Consider the following 20,239-nt stretch of genomic DNA (forward strand, 5'->3'; position numbering starts at 1 on the left):
TATTGATTAGAGAGGGTTGGATTTGTCCAACATTGATCTAATTAGCATTTTTTTCACCAAGTCAACTGCAACTGCAATATATATTTATTCAATAAGTCATTGCTTATTGTGCTAACTCAATAGTACTCACCTCTGAGTGTTTTGCCCTCATTGGATGATCATTTATCCAGAGGTAAACAATTCGAACACACCATGTGAAATAAATGGGTTGGAAAAAAACAACACATGCATCATGAGAAACGGTCAGATGGCTTTAGACACTCGTGAGTTTGCTCACCAGTTGCGCACAAAGCTATGTCAAAAACAATATTTACTCTCATAAAAATGCACATATGATGCTATATGGAGAGAGGGGCGGAGCAAAAACATTGGAATATAAACTGACCACAGCGTTACCGATTGACAGGCACACGAGAGAGACCACACTATAAAGACTGTTACAACTTTGGCTTTGCTTATTAATAGATATCTGTTTGTTTCAAACAGAAGAAACACCTGCTGCCTATCATCTATTTCCTCAAATTTACCGACATGGACGTTTTAAAGTTTGTGGTTTTGATTGTTGCAGTTTTTGCGCAGGTTTACTGTGCCCTGGGAACCCCAACCAGCGACGATGGAGATATTTGGTCGATTGAAAACTGGCAGGTAAAACGCACGTCCTTCTTCTGAAGTGCATAGCTAGTTGGTTAGCAGCGAATGTTGTAGCGTCCTGCTACGTTTAAGCTATTATTTTTTGGGTTTCACGTTTAGGACATCTTATATGGCAATGGTTGATAGAAGGCTTATGTTACTTATTCACTGTTACAATTATTGTTACAGAGGGATCCGTTGGAAAGTGGCTTTGCCTTCCGAGTGGCTGACCCCATCAAGAGGTCCAACTCGCGGAAGTTTCATGGACTAATTGGGCGAAGCTCAGGTCAATTCAACTTTCAGATATTTTAATTTGGTCTGGTTTTTTTTTGTGTGTGTGTGTGTGTGGGGGGGGGGGGGGGGGGGGGGGGGGGGGTCATAGTAAAATGAGCTTGTAGGCTATAATGTATAGAAATGATAGAAATTTGAATGAATTAAACACATTTCATTTCCCAATTTAGGAGTCCCTCAACCGATTCGACTGGGGCAGAAAAGTAGGTTTTGAAAGCATTATTAATTAAATTATTAATTGGCCTGCTTTGGGCTATAGCCTATATTATGTATTTCTCAAATAAAATAAATATTGTGTGTGTGTTTCATCAGGAAATAAAGGAGAAATGTATATTGGACTCATGGGTCGAAGGTCCTCTAGTGGAGGTAGAGTCAAGCACCTTGCCAGATGATAAATATGTTAGCTATCATTCTTCAGAACAATTTCAATCTAATGTATTTATTCCATATTTGTTTTTTCCAGAGTCACAAGAGGAATGGAACAAGCCCCAGTATTACTAGAGATGAAGATATAACTTGATTATTCAAAGTTACTGTAATAATCAATGTTGCTCAAATTATTAATCTAGGTCAAAGCAATCCAATACCTGCAACAAAGCTTAATTGATGTAACATAAGGAATGTGTAATAAGGGTCAATAATTATTTGACCTGTGTTTAAACTACAACTAATTGACATTTTATGCCTTCCTTAACTGTATCATTCTGTACTCTTCTTTGCAATACAAGCCGCTTGTCATGTCAAGTATTTTTGTTGTTGTTGCATAATATTAATGGATTGTTGTGCATACAAACAGGTATATTTGTCTAATGTAAGATAATTCACACGCCCCATCACTGAACTTCAAGATTCATTAAAATTGAAAAGTTATTTGCTTTTCTGTGCTTCATATCAAATGCTGATAATTTGTCAGTGAACCCCTACAAATCTATGTGGCAAAGGCTCAATGCTGTTCACATTTCCTTAATAAAAACAATTTGTTCAACACTTTTTGTAGTGTTCATTTGCTTTCAACTGTGTAGATTTACCAGATTGGTGCAGGCCATGGAGCGGAGATGAAATCACTAGACTGATCCATGCACCCGAGACAGCAACACATTGCAGTGTTGGGGAAACAGAGGATGCTGCCCAAGAAAGTTCAGAAAGAACACCTTGCACACAGGATCAAGACATTTTGGAGTTTAGATTTATTGGAGAGGAAGCAAGTACAAAAGCAGGTGCACACAACTTATCTACATATTAATGCTGTACAGAGGTACTGCTGACTGCTGTGTAGCGACAGTGGTCTTTGATAGCTTATTGAAGAACAAATGCTTGTATGAAGGTGAACATTATGACCACACACTGGTTTCAGGTAAATGGAGCTGTTCTGGAGTTGCTTTCTATAGCTGCCATGACTGGCACAGGAGGAAGCGGCAAGACAACACAGCCCACAGCAACATGTTGGGAGGCAAAATATGAAAGGCAGAGGTAAAGGAGAATTGTTTTGGGGAAATTAACAGTTGACCTGTTGTAGCAGTGTTTTCTCTGGTTCCAATAAAATATACAGTGAAATGAGCTGCAAGTTGACCTGCAATAATATCTGTGTGATGTTAGGCCAAGTTAGCATCTATTCATGCCAAAGATGCTGACATTATACAGACTCTTTGAAGAACCATAAACTTTGCAACTAAATCAAAATCATACCCCAAAATATAGTGGACAGTGTACAATCTAGTTTTAGAGAGTCAAAATAAGGAAGTAAACAATCTGATGGGCAGGTATATTTCAAGGACTTTTACTTAACATTCAAAAGCAGAAGGAATGAATGAAGCCGGACTGGCCCAAAACTATTTTAACATGCAATTTAAATTGGACATCCAACACGAGTGCTTATATTCTGAAAAGAATCATAACGCCATATTATTGGAGTATTAGTTTCCTAGTTCAACCTGGATCCATTGAAATATGGTGGTGAAATATACAGTCTATTTGGCAGCCTTGAAGAAATACCTCCTCTCAGATTCTGAGCTTGTTTTGTTTCTCCCCTATGACATACAAATACACGGATCAAATAGCTTATTTTTTTAAACACACAAGAAAGAACCCAGAATCACAACGGAATAAAAACTCAAAACTCTACACAATGATTAACGCTATTTCAGAATGACAGTGAAGTTTGTCAATCCTTTACGGTGTTAATAAAGAGTTCACTTTTGACATATGGTCAGCAAAGGCCATTTCTTCTGCAACTATAAAGATGTGCACTTTATATATTTGTTGCCCTATTGTGGCTAGAAATTCTTGAGATGAGGGCCATACGTCGCTGTGGAAACTCAAAATCTTTATATACACACAGCAGATGGAGGTCATTTCTGGTTTCATCCCATGTATATGCACAATCAGTCTAACAGTCAGTAACATCCATTATTTTATCCTTATACACATTAACAGACATAAAATGGGTTGACCACAGCGCAAGACAAATAGTCTCTTTTGCTGTGTACTACATGCATTTGTCTGTTCCTCTGCAACATGTTAGAGAAAATCTCTTCCAATGACATGTTCAAATCTAGTTCTCAGTACGGCTAGGAAACCAGTCCTGCACATTTTAAAAACTTTCTTCAAATATACTTTGTCTTGCCAAACCTGTACTATAAAATCTTCTCTCCATCATTTAAATATATTGACAGCATGACTTGAACTTGACATCAAATTCGCACTTCGGCCTCAGGCAGAGCCTGACTCTAGAATTCCAGTTCTTCTCCTCCTCCCCCAAAGTGTTTACTTGTGCACTCTTCCTCGTGGATTTAAAAGGAATGGATTGGGGTAAGGAACTTCCTCCAGCCAACGTTTTCACCAGTCCGATGCTTTTAAATACTTGAAAGAGTGCACACTGGAGAGAAGGGGAAGAAAGGGAATTGGCAATCTTTCAGGAAGCCAAATGTAAAATAGCTTAAAAAAGGACATTAGCCAAAACAGCTTAAAACAGTGGTAAAACCAAACAGAAGTTTAAAAAATATATAACAAAATAAAGTCTAATAAAGCCCAAACCAAACAGAAAATATTAAAGACAATCAAGACACATGGATACATTGTTGTGTTACCTCAACCCCTCCCCAGAAAGACAGCTATATTCCCATACGTACTAACTGACTGGCTCACTAGGTTAATACGGTTCTACTGAGAAGTTGTGTGAGGCAAGCTAGGGTCTGGATTCAAGCAACCCACCATCAGTATTCTTGTTGCTATTATGATCTACTACATAAGCCTGGTTAGGACTCTCAATAATCATGATCAATAATTCTGCACTAACACAGTGTACTGATCAAAACGTTGTTTGAAGTAAACTATTCTGATAGTGAGCTTTGAACCCAGGTCATTGTGTTGGAGAGTTGGCGTGGTATGGTGTAGGGGGAAGAAGTGTCCTATGTTCCTTTAGGTGGGGTCCACTTTAAGGCAGTGGGTTCAATAGTCTTGCTGCTGCCACGCTTGGTCTCCTTGGCTTTCCAGTCGTCGATTAGGTCCTGGAGGAGATAGTTAGCATGTTAGCCTCAGAAGCCAAGGTTTGTCACGCTCCATTCCAAAACCTATGGAAGTTCTCCTCAGGAAGACAAAAAAAAGGACAGACAACAGTGGTATAGATGGAAACTAGACATGTTGCCACTTTTCAAACCCATTAAATATTTAGCATGTTTCAGCTTATTTGATTTATTCATACCCAACTAACACAGCATAGACAAACTGACTGACACGGTAGAAAGAGAAACAAAGCCAATTTAAAAAAGCAACAAAAAAAAGCCTCTCCTGAGGGGAAACGTCACTTCTACTCAAAATCCAATGCCAAAGTTCTCCAGACTTCCAATAGTAAAGTCATCGTGATGAGATTTGGAAGGATGGCTCCGTGAGGTTAGTAGCACGTTAGCACTGCTAGGCTCAATGATAAGTGGATGTCCAAGACAATATCGAGACTGAACTGACGTCTAATGGAATAACCCAAACCCCAACTAATTCCACAGTTAGTTGGAGAAATGTCCTGGCCGTCATACTAAAATCAGAACTTGTTCTTGGCTGATTAAAGAATAAATATATGAAGAAATGGTAGGTGACATACCTGTCTCTTCAAGACCAGGTGCTTCCCTTTCCAGTACTTGAGCATCTGGAGGGACTGCAGGGTGCTGACGATGTCCACTGGGTTAACGGCTGTCTCCTGGCTGATCTCCTTGATGGAGATCTCCTTCCCCTGGAACTGGTTGAGGTAGCGCAGCAGCACCTCCTTCCAGTAGGACCTGTAGCTGATTAGGCCCAGGTCTGAGAGGGGCCGCTCTGGAGAGCCCACCTTCTCCTCCACCTTAGACAGTAGGTAACCTGGGAGAGGGCAGACCACACACAGGGTTACACAGAGACCAGGGTTAGGGAGAAACCAGGAACACACACAGGGTTACACAGAGGTCAGGTAGAGTTACAGAGAGACCACAAGGTAGTGGCTGTACTCACTGAAGTCAATCAGCATCTTTCCGTAGCCCTGCCTCATGTACTGTGGCATGGTGAGGATACAGGAGACATTGTAGTTCAGGAACGAGTTCTTCTCCTAAAATGGGAGGGCATAGACATTTTGAGTTTGAGAAAAGCAGTTTATACATTTAAACGTAGCATTATAACTACGACTAACTGGTTACCTTTGAGAAGTAGCCAACAAGATGGCAGCCGGTGTTGTCAGCCTCTGTCATGACGTAGAAGAGGAAGGGCTCCACGTCGTAGTATAGGGTCTTGTGGTCCAGGAAGAGCTTAGCCAGAAGGCACAGGTTTTGGCAGTAGATCTGTGGACGATAGGGTCATTTAGCAGGGCTATGGTCAGAGCAGGGTAGTCATAACATTCACAAGGCAGGATAACATTACATTCCTGGGACCACAGCAATCTCTCACCTTGTTCTTTTTACCGTCCACCTCAAAGACGGAGATGTTTCCCTTTCGATAGATCTCATCCCCTGGTGGGTGTTTCCAGACACACTTGGCCTGTACAGGGGGAGGAACAACACCGACCATCATATAAAAACCTATTCAGAACTGAGATCCACTCTGAAACGTCTGAATCCATCCATAAAGAACAATCAGAAAACACCGGAGAAACTAATTGACATGCATCAACGTTCTCACCATGTGCCGGCGCAGGATGGTCAGACTCTTCATGTACTTGAGGCAGAACTCACACATGTAGAGGCGTCCCAGGCGGGCGTACTCCTCGGGGTAGGGCGAGTGGTACCAGGTGTCCAGCTCGTAGCGGCCAAACACAATGGTCTTGATCATGTTGCTGCCCTCCGCCACCTGGCCCTGCAGCTTCTCCTGCACCAGGCGGAGGACAGGGAGAGGGGACAGAAAAGGGAGGAGGAAGAGAGAGGTTTGACCAACGCAGCGAGGGAGAGGGGCAGGCAAAGCGCCACGGGAGGAGAACTCATTACTCTCCGTGGAAGCGACCAGAGATTACGCTTTCATTTAGAAAAAAAAGGTTAGAAATGTGTGTGGAAAGGATAAGAGAGAGCTTTGATTTGGAAGACTGAAAGGGCAGCCTCTTAAAGATATCGGCTAGAGTAAATCTAACTCAAAGAAAGCGAAGAAGACCTTCTCCATAAACTACCCGGTCTTGTAACTGACAACACCAGACAGTGTGAGTAGCCAGATTACCCAGAATGCTCCCCGTCTGGCACTGCCCACCATAAACGGTGAGAGCTGGGCGTCGACTGGGCCCAGTCCAGACAGTCACTAGTACAGGCTCAGGAAAAGAAAGAGGAAAATGGGAGGAAGGGCGATGAGTTCTCTCTCTCTTACAAGATCCTCCGAAGCACGTGCCTGGGCTTTTCGAAAGAGCTCCAGGTCGTAATCACTTGTGATGTTCTCCAGGAGGGGCTCTCGGTTGTTGCCGTGGGACTGCCGGTGATCCTGGGACATCAGAGAGGGAGAAGAAGCCTTTAACCTCAGAACAATCAGCACATCTCTTCAACCGGACACATTATTTACCTTCAACATATCTGTTGTCCGAACAGTTGTCAAACTGTGCTTGCGAGACACTTTTTAATATTGGAAGTATTATATTTGTTTACCTTTCGTATGGGATAAGAGTGTATTACAACGTGTAGGCTACAGCTTTTTCTTCTGGCACTAATGGAAAAGGATCGTTTTTTCTTTCCTAGAGTTTGGATTAGAGGTCAGATCATCACACTCACCATGTACTGGTCTTTCTGCTCTTTTAGCAGACCCGAGTTCCTCTTCTTCCTCATTTCCGTCACCTTCTCCTTGTACCTCATCTGTCTCTCCGTTGGGGCCTAATCCATTATGCAATGTTATGAAACGGCCATGATACTGCCTTTAAATCCAAATCCTATTTTGCGCCCTATTGCCTTTCTTGAAACATTTACTGCAAGGAGGGACAAATCCAAACCAAAAACAGTAGCGTAGTGATAAAATGAGATGGTTGACCAAATGAAAGGCCCAGGATCATAGTACCTGGTGACGGGTACCGTGTCTGTTCTCATCCTGCCGGTGGGACAACGTCCGCTCCTCCACCTGTTTGTCACGAGAGGAGGCCCTCGTCTGTGAAGAGAAATCCCGTTTGGTAAGCCATCCCTACTAAAGATATGCCTACAGTATGTTGTTTTATTAAGGAGTAGGCAGACAGATTTCAGACACGGTCCAAGAATCCCACACCTCAACACTAAAGCCAACTTCCAAGGTCTTGTAGATTTACCTTGCATTCATCTACAGAGAGGTTGTGGAAGAGAGGGCAGCCAGATATTGAGAAGTGTCTCTCATGTTTCCCTGTCAAATGGCCTGAAAAACAAATAAAACAGAACGTCAAGTGAAACAAATGCAGAACATAACAATTAACAGTGTGTGTTTTGAAGGTGTAGCGTTCTGAGGTCCACATTGCACAAAAAATAAACTATGTAAATAAAATGCCCTGCCCTCATTGACGGTGGAGCTGACAGTTAAGAATGAGATCATTTACCCAGGGAGTTGCAGCCTGGTGTGGGGCACTTCATGTTGAAGTTGTAGCTCTCGTGGAAGCGGCGGCGCTTGGGCCTGTGGGAGAGGTCACTGCCAGAGTCTTTGAGTGACAGCTCCTTGGCCAGGCTCTCGTCATGAGAGGCGTTAGGGCTGGACACGTCAATGTCCGACTCCGATGAGAGGGCGTTCCCTGTTGGGGTGCGGGGCGGAGACTCGTCCTGGTCTGCTGCTCGCTTCAGGTCTGGAAGAGCCAACGGGGAGAAGAACACATGTAAAGGAATTGTTGTGTGAATTTAAAGTATGCTCTCGCTAATTCTCTCTCTCTCGGAGGAGGACCTGAGCCCTAGGACCATGCCTCAGGACTACCTGGCCTGATGACTCCTAGCTGTCCCCAGTCCACCTGGCTGTGCTGCTGCTCCAGTTTCAAACTGTTCTGCCTGCGGCTATGGAATCCTGACCTGTTCACCAGACGTGCTACCTGTCCCAGACCTGCTGTTTTCACTCCTGAGGTGCTGACCTGTTGCACCCTCTTCATCCACTGTGATTATTATTTGACCATGCTGGTCATCTATGAACATTTGAACATCTTGGCCATGTTCTGTTATAATCTCCACACTGCACACATTCTCCACACAATCTCCACACTACTCACTTTTTTATTTGACCTTTATTTAACCTTTATTTAACTAGGCAAGTCAGTTAAGAACAAATTCTTATTAATACAAAATAAAAAATGTAACCTTTATTCAACTAGGCAAGTCAGTTAAGAACATATTCTTATTTACAACGACGGCCTACACCGGCCAAACCCGGACGACGCTGGGCCAATTGTGCGCTGCCCTATGGGACTCCCAATCACGGCCAGTTGTGATACAGCCTGGAATCGAACCAGGGTCTGTAGTGACACCTCTAGCACTGAGATGCAGTGCCTTAGACCGCTGTGCCACTTGGGAGCCCACATGATGGGGCTTAGTTCATATTTCAAGTGCCTGGCTTGTATCTAGAATTGTGAATGAGGACATTCCAACTATCTCACCACCCTCTCACAGTACCATGTTTATACAGTTTCAAGACACAAGATTTCATTTTGTTGTGATGCTGTTATACACACACACTATGCTACATATTTTTTGTCAATGTGATGCTTTTGGTGATGCATTTATTTTTCACAATTCTTGCACACCCCCTTCAGGTTTGGAAAAACATGCCTTGGGTGGAATGAAACAGGACAGGAGGGGATGATGACTCATCATGACACCAAACACCCAATACATGATCGCATACAACGACCCCACCACACCAGCAACGGAAACCCAAAGGAATCAATAGGGATGGTAGCTACAAGCATAGGCTGCAATTTTCAACAGAACTGTCTGAGAAACATAACAAATGAGTGGAATAACATGTGGAGGACAACACAAGCTCAAATCATCTATGTTTGAGGACACAAGCCCAAAACAAACTTAAAGATTAGAAAAGCACTGGTTGAGCATCACTGCCTCTTCGAAAACTTAAAATAATACAATGAAAATATAACATAAATAACGCAGTGGGTGGCCAGCTCTCGGATGTGGACAATGGAGCAGGGGGAACTGTGAGAGAAAGTGACCATGCTGCCTCCTCCTCCTACCCTCCGCATGCTGCTCCGTGTCCGACCCCGAAGAGCGACTCTGGCGCAGAGGGTATTTCTTGGGGGTGACCGGCGGCCCTTGCTGCAGACTACGGCTACGGGTCACACGCCGGGCAGAGAAGGTCACCACCTCTGCTGGGCTGATCTGGACAGGGCTGGAATCTAAAAACACATTTTTTTTAAACAGATGTCTACAGGGGTCTCTGGCCCTCAGCAGTAATGTAGCAGGCTAGGAGCTACAACTCTTGTCTCGTCAAGCAGAGACACTTACGTACGCTTCCTTAACAAACGGATTCGTTTCCACAACATAACTGACCAGTAGAGTACAGGCAACAAACAAAACATAGGCCCAAGCAGTAGGCTACTTGTTGTGTATAACAACTTAATAACAATATCAGTTCAGTTGTCAAATTGAGGACCAAGGGACATGCCAAGCTTTTTAAAAACCACATAGAATGCATCCAGTTTTTTTTCAATAACAAAAGGGAGTGGAAACTATATCATCCTCTACTCAAACCATGACTGCCAAACCAAATAGGGATCAAGGGGGATGACTGCTGTCTAAACCTATTCATAGTTTATGAGTTTGAATGCTGATATACAATGGCTATTGTACAGCAAGCGATAATAACCCATGAGCACATCTATGGGTATAGCTACAGACAGACAAAAGAGAACCCCAGCATTACATTCAGTATCTTCATTTTGAATCTTCTGACTTAGATTATTGTCATAACATTTGGTTCAATGACCTAGACTAAAAACTCATAGGGCTGGAATCCAAGGGATTCATATAGGATTCATAGTTATTCAGCAGGTTCTTGATGCAGAAACATAACAATATAAATATATTGGCCATCTCATGACAGTTCCATATCAAAACTGTATTGTTGGTTAAGGGCTTGTAAGTAAGCCACTGTAAGGTCTACCTACACCTGTTGTATTCGGTGCATGTGCCAAATATTTGATTTGAAAAGGCATATTTACCTTGTGAACTTTGGCTGAGTCGCAGCGATGCCCGGGTGAGGCGCGTGTTCCTCCGTGTTCTCCCATAGGTCTCGATTCGGTCTGTGTGCTCATGGTCAGCAGAGAAGTCTGAATCCTCAGTGCCGTCGGAGCTGCTCCCAGCATTCCTCTTTCATAGAACAAAAGGGAAGATCGGTCATCAGTTATGCACATCAGTAACATAAACATGACGATTATTTGGTTTGGTTCCTGTTAGCTTGTATGGACACAATGCTGTCGTTGAATCTATTTATGATTATCACGAAGCATCACTTGTGTGCCCCAATCTTCCTATTACTTTCGTTGTCTTCCAACATGTGGGAGGAAAAAGCGCAATAGCCGATCTAACTGGGACGTGAATAGGCTATATTCAGTAGCCTACAGTGCATTCGGAAAGTATTCAGACCCCTAGAGACTTTTTCCACATTTTGTTACGTTACAGCCTTATTCTAAAATGTATTAAACCGTTTTTCCCCCTCCTCAATCTACACACAATACCCCATAATGACAAGGCAACCTTTTTTTACATAAGTATTCAGACCCTTTGCTATGAGACTCTAGCCACTTTAAACAATGCTACCTAATATAATGTTTACATACCCTACATTATTCATCTCATATGTATACGTATATACTGTACTCTATATCATCTACTGCATCTTTATGTAATACATGTATCACTAGCCACTTTAACTATGCCACTTTGTTTACATACTCATCTCATATGTATATACTGCACGCAATACCATCTACTGTATCTTGCCTATGCCACTCTGTACCATCACTCATTCATATATCTTTATGTACATATTCTTTATCCCCTTACACTTGTGTCTTATAAGGTAGTAGTTTTGGAATTGTTAGCTAGATTACTTGTTGGTTATTACTGCATTGTCGGAACTAGAAGCACAAGCATTTCGCTAACCATGTGTATGTGACAAATAAGATTTGATTTGAGACTCGAAATTGAGCTCAGGTGTATCCTGTTTCCATTGATCATTCTTGAGATGTTTCTACAACTTGATTGCAGTCCACCTGTGGTAAATTCAATTGATTGGACATGATTTGGAATGGCACAAACCTGACTATACAAGGTCCCACAGTCGACAATGCATAACAGAGTAAAAACCAAGCCATGAGGTCGAAGGAATTGTCCGTAGAGCTCCGAGACAGGATTGTGTCGAGGCACAGATCTGGGGAAGGGTACCAAAAAATGCCTGCAGCATTGAAGGTCCCCAAGAACACAGTGGCCTCCATCATTCTTAAATGGAAGAAGTTTAGAACCACCAATACTCTTCCTAGAGCTGGCCGCCCAGCCAAACTTAGCAATCGGAGCCTTGGTCAGTGAGGTGACCCCAAAGCCAACACCGCCTTTCCTTCCAGTTCTCTGCTGCCAATGACTGGAACGAATTGCACAAAAAAACAAAAACAAATTAATATCAATTAAAAATAAATAAATAAAATCGCTGAAGTTGGAGACTCATATCTCCCTCACTAACTTTAAACATCAGCTAACCGATCGCTGCAGCTGTACACAGCCCATCCAATCTACCTACGTCATCCCCATATTATTTTTATTTACTTTTTTGCACACCAGTACTTCTACTTGCACATCATCATCTGCACATCTATCACTCTAGTGTTAATTTGCTAAATTGTAATTACTTAGCCACTATGGCCTATTTCTTGCCTTACCTCCTCACGCCATTTGCACACACTGTATATAGACTTTTTGTTCTATTGTGTTATTGACTGTATATTTGTTTGTGTCGCACTGCTTTGCTTTATCTTGGTCAGGTCGCAGTTGTAAATGAGAACTTGTTCTCAACTGGCCAACCTGGTTAAATAAAGGTGAGAAAAAAAAATGTGATAGGATATTTTCCTGTGTTTAGCCCGGACTGCATTCTCACCTGCAGTGAACCGCACCACGGTATGAATAGAATCGGACAGAGTACACCCTTCTTGAGCAAATCATGGTGTGTTGTTTAGTGTGCTTTCGAGTGCAGATAGTAATCACACCAGTCCAAACGAGCCCAACTAAGGGGGTAAACGCACCAGAGGTCAGAAAAAACACACCAAACCAATTGTGTGAGAGCCCCCTACAACTGCAAAAACATGTGGCAAAGAAATGTACTTTATGTCCTGAATAGAAAGCGTTATATTTGGGGCAAATCCCAACACATCACTGAGTACCACTCTTCATATTTTCAAGAATGGTGGCGGCTGCATTATGTTATGGGTATGCTTGTCATCAGCAAGGACAAGGGAATTTTTTAGGATAAAATAAATGGAATAGAGCTAAGCACAGGCACAATCCTAGAGGAAAACCTAGACACTGAGGCAAATTCACCTTTCAGCAGGACAATAACCTAAAACACAAGGCAAAATATACACAATAATTGCTTATCAAGACAACATTGAATGTTCCTGAGTAGCCTAGTTACAGTTTTGACTTAAATCGGCTTGAAAGTTTATGGCAAGACTTGAAAATGGAATGCTCAACAACCACCTTGACAGAGCTTGAAGAATTAAAAAAAATAATCATGTGAAAATATTGCACAATCCAGGTGTGCAACGTTTTTTTTTAAAGATTTACCCAGAAAAAAATTGATTCTAACATGCATTGACTCACAGGTGTGAATAATTCTGATTTCATTTTCAATAAATTTGCTAACATTTCTAAACTACATGTTTTCACTTTGTCATTATACTTATGGGGTATTGTGTGTAGATTGTGTGTAGATGGGTGAGAAAAAAAACATATTTAATCTATTTTGAATTCAGGGTGTCATGTGGAATAAGTCAAGGGTATGTGAATAATTTCTGAAGGCATTGTATGTTTTGAAGCAAACTGGACTGGAATACTAACTAATACTCTACACAGAAAAAAAGTCCTAATCCAACAGCACAAGCGCATAAAATACAAGAATCACCGAAAACATTGTTTACAAGCGTCAATGGTTTACATCTTGATTAATGTGGAGGAGGAGCATGTGTACAAGCAACACTTCCGTAGTACTTTTCCCACAATGCACCATGTCAAAACATTTACTAACAGTCAGAACTGAAATCCACTCCATAAATGTTCCAAAACAAACATGAACATGCAACGGACCATGCATATCAACATTAACATACTGTTACGTTGACAACTAGCGTAGCGAAAATGATTTCGAGATGAAAATGGTTTAACAATCTTGAGGGCACTATGTGTCTTTAACCAATTGCAAGTGAGGAAAGGCGGGACAGGAGAAAATTAAACCAATTGACACTATGTTATTCCTGAATCAATCCAATGAAATCGTTGTTTTGAGGAAGACAAGTATTTGCCTCACCACCAGCAGGATTCAACTAGCTTCAGCCAGAGAGGTTTGAACCTAGATAACACCTTTCCGTACACCCTGCGGGCCTGTTCCACCAAGCTTTTGGTTATATCACTGCTAGCTGGTGGTTCATCTGTAAGATAGATAACTACGTTAGATAGCTAAAGCGATTGTGAAATGATGTTCAAATGCGCCCCATCACTATAGCCATGAATGAACACACTCATGGATAGCTAGTTAGCATTAACTAGACCAGTATCGCATCAGCTTGCCATGGCATTTGTGCTATTCTAAATGTTACACAAAATTGATTGTGCTATGCTTTAAGGCCAACCAGGACTCAATTAGCTCCTATCTGTCACGTTATAGTGACATTTCGACATGATAGTAAGTTAGCTAAACAAATTGACATTAGATATAGCTAGCATGAGTCAGTCACCTGTATTTTACAACTACGTATATAAATAAACCAAGTTCTTACCTTTCTCCGAGGCATATTTCACTTTAACGGTGTCTGTTTTAAGACGTTAGCTATCCCTTAGCTGTAAAAAATAAACAGCGTTTTAAAATGAAAATGCTCACTAATGAAACTGGTTGACTGGAGATGCCGCTCAACGTTTGTCTCACACTTCCGTGGTATGTTCAAGCAAGTCGACACGTTTCGGAATGTTTTGAAACGGTTCTACTGTTATTCAATTGGCCACTAGATGGCAGTGTTGTAACGTGTACATGATGGTCCCTTGTGTAAAGGCCCCTTGCTATCCGGAATCCATGGGAAGTCCCTACCCACTACAAGTTGAAATGTAAGGTTAGGGTCTAGAGGTACGGACATCCCAAGGACCCCAGATAATGTACAGTGAAATACACTGACTCATACAGTTTACATAAAAATAGACTGTGTATTTTTTTTCTGAGGTAAAATACAGTACAGTACACAAGATGAATAGTGAGAAGTTTGATGAGGATGTACATAGACCATTCATTCATCATAGAGCGCTGATTGAGTGTATATCAGGGGAGGTCTTGTGTAGCTGACCTCCCCTCCCCCACACACAGTCTTTGCTACTAAGTCTCACTCCCACCGAGTTCTATACAGTTCTATACTGAACAAAAATATAAATGCAACATGCAACAATTTCAAAGATTTTACTGTTACAGTTCATATAAGGAAATCAGTCAATTTAAATAAATCCATTAGGCCCTAATTTATGGCTTTCACATGACTGGGAATACAGATATGCATCTGTTGGTCACTGATACCTTTAACAAAAAAAGTATGGTTTTGTATCAGAAAACCAGTCAGTATCTGGTGTGACCACCATTTGCCTCATGCAGTCCGACACATCTCCTTCGCATAGAGTTGGTCAGGCTATTGATTGTGGCCACTTCTTCAATGGCTGTACGAAATTCCTGGATGTTGGCGGGAACTGGAACAGGCTGTCTTACACGTCGATCCAGAGCATCCCAAACATGCTCAACGGGTGACATGTCTGGTGAGTATGCAGGCCATGGAAGAACTGGGAAATTATCAGCTTCCAGGAATTGTGTACAGATCCTTGCGACATGGGGCCGTGCATTATTATGCTGAAACATGAGGTGGTTGCGGCGGATGAATGGCACGACAATGGGCCTCAGGATCTCATCACGGTATCTCTGTGCATTCAAATTGCCATTGATAAAAATGCAGTTGTTTTCATTGTCCGTAGCTTATGACTGCCCATACCATAACCCCACCACCACCATAGGGCACTCTGTTCACAAAATTGACAACTCGCTCACACAATGCCATCTGCCTGGTACAGTTGAAACTGGGATTCATCCGTGAAGAGCACACTTCTCCAGCTTGCCAGTGGCCATCGAAGATGAGCATTTGCCCACTGAAGTCGGTTTCGCGGCGGACTGCAGTACACGTGGTCTGCGGTTGTGAAGCCGGGTTAGACATACTATCAAATTCTCTAAAACAACGTTGGAGGCAGTTTATGATAGAGAAATTAACATTCAATTATCTGGCAACAGCTCTGGTGGACATTCCTGCAGTCATTCAATTGCATGCTCCCCCTGTGTAATGATCATGCTGTTTAATCAGCTTCTTGATATGCCACAGTTGTCAGGTGAATGTATTATCTTGGCAAAGGAGAAATGCTCAATAACAGGGATGTAAAACCAATTTGTGCGTAACATTTGAGCGAAATCTGCTTTTTGTCCGTATGGAACATTTCTGGGATCTTTGGTTTCAGCTCATGAAACATGGGACCAACACTTTGTTGCGTTTATATTTTTGTTCAGTATAGATGTAATTCTATGCTCACCATCCTTCTCTCCCTATAACAATATTTCATGAAGACAAGAAACCGATTGGGAGTGCTTCTTGATTTTACAATCTAAAGACGGAATCCTCCACAGGCTTTTCTGGCTGAGAGCGATAACAAATAAATGAACTGTGGTCTATCTACAGTAAGTGATTATTAATTATGCTATTTGATTGTCAAATAAAATGTGCCATTGGGTATTATAAATCACAGGGCATTTACAGGAAAAGTGTCTGTTTCATAGAGCATGATTCATGTGGATTGTACACAATAAAAAAAATATATATATTTAATTTTAAAATAATATTCTCTCATATCATATGAAAAGAAAACCAAGTAGTGAGCTAATAACGGATTTATTATGCTGTCTAATTTCTCAGGGCAAGCCCTGTCCATGACCACTGCACTGCACCAGCCCTTCTCCATTGAAAAACGACAGCTGATCTCTCAATGGACATTTTATCCCCCCCAACGGACAATTACCCTGCCCTCACCCAATGAACATTTATATTTACCATTGTCATGTTGTAAACATGTATACATAATAATAATAATAATATTTTTTTATTGTTTCATTCACACCTGCACTGCTGGAGCTCGGAGCTTAAGAATTTCACTGTACACTGCAACTACATCTGTGCATGTGACAAAAAATAAAATAAAAAATCTAATATAAAACATCCACCTCATGCAGCAACAAGTGTCTATTGACCGACCTTCAAGCCCTTTCAACTGGGGTGAACTTTCCTGCCTCTCCTATGACAGTCCGCCTCTGTCTGTCCCATCATGGCATTTTTCACAGAATTACAATAAGTTTGAATTAGTTCAAAACTGGTGTTTCTTTCCGTTCTGTCCCGCTGCCCCGGCCACGCAGTAGGGCACTATGCCCACAGTGGCCAGGGGCACAGTGGCACTCTTACAGAAGGACAGCAGGTAGAACAGAGCCCTGGTGTGGGCTGGTGGCCTGAATGAGTCCAGTAGGTGGAGCAGCAGCAGTGTGGCGCCCACACATGCCAGCCTGTAGGTGGCGCCACCGCCAACTCTCCGGGCCTCGGCGTAGAGGGGCGAGTGCAAGCCCAAGCCCAGGCCTAACAGAGTGCCGGTGTTGCGCAGGAGGCTGGCGAAGGGTGTAGTGTCTATGTGGACCCATTGGGGCCGCTGGCACCAGCGCTGGGCCTTGTCCAGGGTCCAGAGCAGGTCCACCCCCAAGCCCCTGAGGACCAGGTAAAAGCCCACAGCGAAGGAGAGCAGGGAGAGGGTGGTGTAGACGTAGCACCTCAGGCTAGCCCTGTAGATCCACTGGATCCGGTCAAAGATCTCCGCCACTAGGATGCCTAAGAAAACGGACAGGCTTGTCAAAGAGAAGTTCTTTCCCAGCTTTCACTTGCATGTTCTCAATTGGGAAAACACCTAACAAAGGCGCCAGGGACCTACTACCATACCTCGTTCAAAGACACCTAAATCTTTTGTCTTGCCCATTTACCCTCTGAATGGCACACATACACAACAGGGTAGGGTGTAGGGTTTGATTTAGAATTCGGTATAAGAGTTGGGGCTCTCCACTGACCTGTGACGACCCCAGCGACAACCTGGTGAGGGAAGTGGGCAGCAATGAAAACCCTGGAGAGGCAGACACACACCTGCACACACCAGAAGACAGCCCACAGGGTCCCGCGGACACACCTGACACACACACACACACACAAACACACACACACACACACACACACACACACACGGGGAAAGACACACAGTCACCTAGAGTTGGATCATTCAATCTAGATAATTGTGTCTAGCGGATAAACTCTGATAAACAACATAAACAACAGAATTGGTCCTCTTACCAGTTCTTGATGTGACCCCCATGTTCCTTGAGGAGGATGGCGAGGAGTGATGAGATCATAGCGTAGTAAACCCCTGCAGCACTCATGGCATGACCCGACGGACTTCCTGTGAGAGGAGAACTGCTGTCAAGTACAGTTTTGCTTGAAAGAAAAATTGCGAACTGAATGGAATCCAACTGAATCAAACTGCACTCTATACACCTCTGTAAACTGGTCATCTCTGTATACCTGTCGCAAGACCCACTGGTTGATGCTTATTTATAAAACCCTCTTAGGCCTCACTCCCCCATATCTGAGATATCTACTGTAGCCCTCATCCTCAACATACAACACCCGTTCTGTCAGTCACGTTCTGTTAAAGTTCCCTAAAGCTCGTCTTTTCAGTTCGCTGCAGCTAGCAACTGGAACGAGCTGCAACAAGAACTAAAACTGGACAGTTTTATCTCAATCTTTTCATTCAAAGACTCAATCATGGACACTCTTACTGAGAGCTGCTTTGTGGCTGCTTTGCGTGATGTATTGTTGTCTCTACATTCTTGTTCTTTGTGCTGTTGTCTGTGCCCAATAATGTTTGTACCCTGTTTTGTGCTGCTACCATGTTGTGCTGCTGCCATGTTGTGTTGCTACCATGCTGTGTTGTCATGTGTTGCTTCCATGCTATGTTGTTGTTTTAGGTCTCTCTGTATGTAGTGTTGTGTTGTCTCTCTTGTCGTGATGTGTGTTTTGTCCTATATTTTTATTTAATTTATTTGTATTTTTAATCCCAGCCCCCCAGAAGTCCTTTTGCCTTTTGGTTGGCCGTCACTGTAAATAAGAATTTGTTCTTAACTGACTTGCCTAGTTAAATAAAGATTTTTAAAAAATTTAAAAAATAATAATGGAATTTAATTCATTTGAGTTGAAAATACTGCACGGATTCTCCAGAAGGGAAAGTGGTTTTGCCACCAGCAGCAGACAAACAGGCACTCACCTGGACTAGTCTCACAGGTCATAGGGAACTGCTCAATTTGTGGCGCTGATGAGTTGGCATAGTAAGGAGTCTCTTGAACCCACCAATAGGGACGCTCGCCAAACAGGATCCTGTGTAGACATGAGAGAGTAATATATCATGTATCACATATTGAATCCTCCTCTGTCTGGCAACATACGAAATGGAGGGATCATCTGTTGGATCGTTCTCATAGCATTGTTAAAACATTCGGAACCTGCAGTATTTTCATCCTGGAAATATACATATTATATTGTTATTCTTTATCTTAGCATCTGAGCACTGTGATTAGTATTAGTATTAGCAGTCACCTACCATTTGAAGATAAGGTTGAGCCAGTCTCCCACCACAGCCACCCAGACCAGCTTGACCCCCACTGATTCCCGCAGGTGGAAACACACAGGGAAGAAGACAAAGAAGGTGTTCCGCAGGTCAGCTGCCATGGAAACAAACAGGAACCAGCTCTGAGTGTCCCTGTAGTGAGTCTGGAGGTATCGTGTGGTGCTAACCCCATAGGCGTGGACGGTGTCCATGGCTGCTCTCTAGTTCACTGTATCTGACAGTCACACTAACGTTAAGTACAGTCTTCGACAACTGATCTATAGCTGCTGCCTTGTCTGATATCTTATGTCAGAAGAGCAGAGGTGTCTGCTGAGATGCCCGCTGGCAGTACCATAGTTCTGTGTGTATTGTCTGATAAAGTCAAGAGGTAGTGGTGTGAGGTCTCTGTGCAGCCCTTGTAGTGTGTGCTACTTGTCTGTCCAGTGTCCACCTGTCACCACTGCCATACCCTTTTATACCCTATGTACACACCTGGTCACTCCACCACGCCTGATCTTTGAACTGGAGAGAGTGAGGAGGGAAAATAACTGGACAAACATTACATCATGACCGACTGCACTGCAGCCAGCTGGCCAGTGCATCACCATGGGGACTACTACCTGTGGCCTTGTATTGCTGGACACCCCCCCCCCCCCCCCCCCCCTGGTGGGAGGAGCTATAGGAGGACAGGTTCATTGTAATGGCTGGAATGGAATCAATGGAACGGTATCAAACACATCAAACATGTGGAAACCACATGCTTGACTCCGTTCCATTAATTCCATTCCAGCCATTACAATGAGCCAGTCCTGCTATTGTTCCTCCCACCAGCCTCCGCTGAAAGACATATGCATGCACACATACTCATCACCACCGTCATGTGTCATGCATGTGCAGGGGCTGCTCCTCCAGCTATC

The 20,239-nt window shown here is 42.9% G+C and overlaps 3 protein-coding genes across 12 annotated transcripts; 1 reads left to right on the forward strand and 2 right to left on the reverse strand.

Moving 5' to 3' along the window:
- Positions 1-352: 352 nt before the first annotated feature.
- Positions 353-1,908, forward strand: LOC149978916 (uncharacterized). Its single transcript, XM_090196499.1, has 5 exons — positions 353-645; positions 820-916; positions 1,092-1,124; positions 1,234-1,287; positions 1,385-1,908. The coding sequence occupies exons 1-5, from the start codon at positions 532-534 to the stop codon at positions 1,420-1,422; spliced, it is 336 nt and encodes a 111-aa protein (XP_090052625.1). The 5' UTR covers positions 353-531; the 3' UTR covers positions 1,423-1,908.
- Positions 1,909-2,093: 185 nt separating this feature from the next.
- Positions 2,094-14,426, reverse strand: LOC110486383 (histone acetyltransferase KAT7). 10 transcript variants are annotated; one of them, XM_021557925.3, is made up of 14 exons: positions 14,342-14,426; positions 10,520-10,667; positions 9,533-9,694; positions 7,904-8,143; positions 7,643-7,725; positions 7,402-7,488; positions 7,122-7,220; positions 6,748-6,837; positions 6,058-6,243; positions 5,827-5,916; positions 5,580-5,720; positions 5,398-5,491; positions 5,015-5,268; positions 2,094-4,427 (listed from the first exon to the last, which is right to left on the reverse strand). In XM_021557925.3, the coding sequence occupies exons 1-14, from the start codon at positions 14,354-14,356 to the stop codon at positions 4,329-4,331; spliced, it is 1,788 nt and encodes a 595-aa protein (XP_021413600.2). In that variant the 5' UTR covers positions 14,357-14,426; the 3' UTR covers positions 2,094-4,328. The 10 variants fall into 10 exon arrangements, with proteins under 10 accessions (XP_021413600.2, XP_021413599.2, XP_090052608.1 ...); XM_021557924.3 differs by having other exon boundaries at positions 6,727-6,837; XM_090196482.1 differs by lacking the exon at positions 14,342-14,426 and adding an exon at positions 13,873-13,995 and having other exon boundaries at positions 6,727-6,837.
- A 2,083-nt stretch (positions 14,427-16,509) lies between these two features.
- Positions 16,510-19,792, reverse strand: LOC110486384 (glucose-6-phosphatase catalytic subunit 1). The gene is made up of 5 exons (XM_021557929.3): positions 19,317-19,792; positions 18,984-19,093; positions 18,014-18,119; positions 17,737-17,852; positions 16,510-17,503 (listed from the first exon to the last, which is right to left on the reverse strand). The coding sequence occupies exons 1-5, from the start codon at positions 19,532-19,534 to the stop codon at positions 16,995-16,997; spliced, it is 1,059 nt and encodes a 352-aa protein (XP_021413604.3). The 5' UTR covers positions 19,535-19,792; the 3' UTR covers positions 16,510-16,994.
- Between the last annotated feature and the right edge of the window lie 447 nt (positions 19,793-20,239).

Source organism: Oncorhynchus mykiss, chromosome 13 (genome assembly GCF_057628025.1).
Source record: "Oncorhynchus mykiss isolate SJ-2025 chromosome 13, ASM5762802v1, whole genome shotgun sequence".
Classification (NCBI taxonomy): Eukaryota; Metazoa; Chordata; class Actinopteri; order Salmoniformes; family Salmonidae; genus Oncorhynchus; species Oncorhynchus mykiss.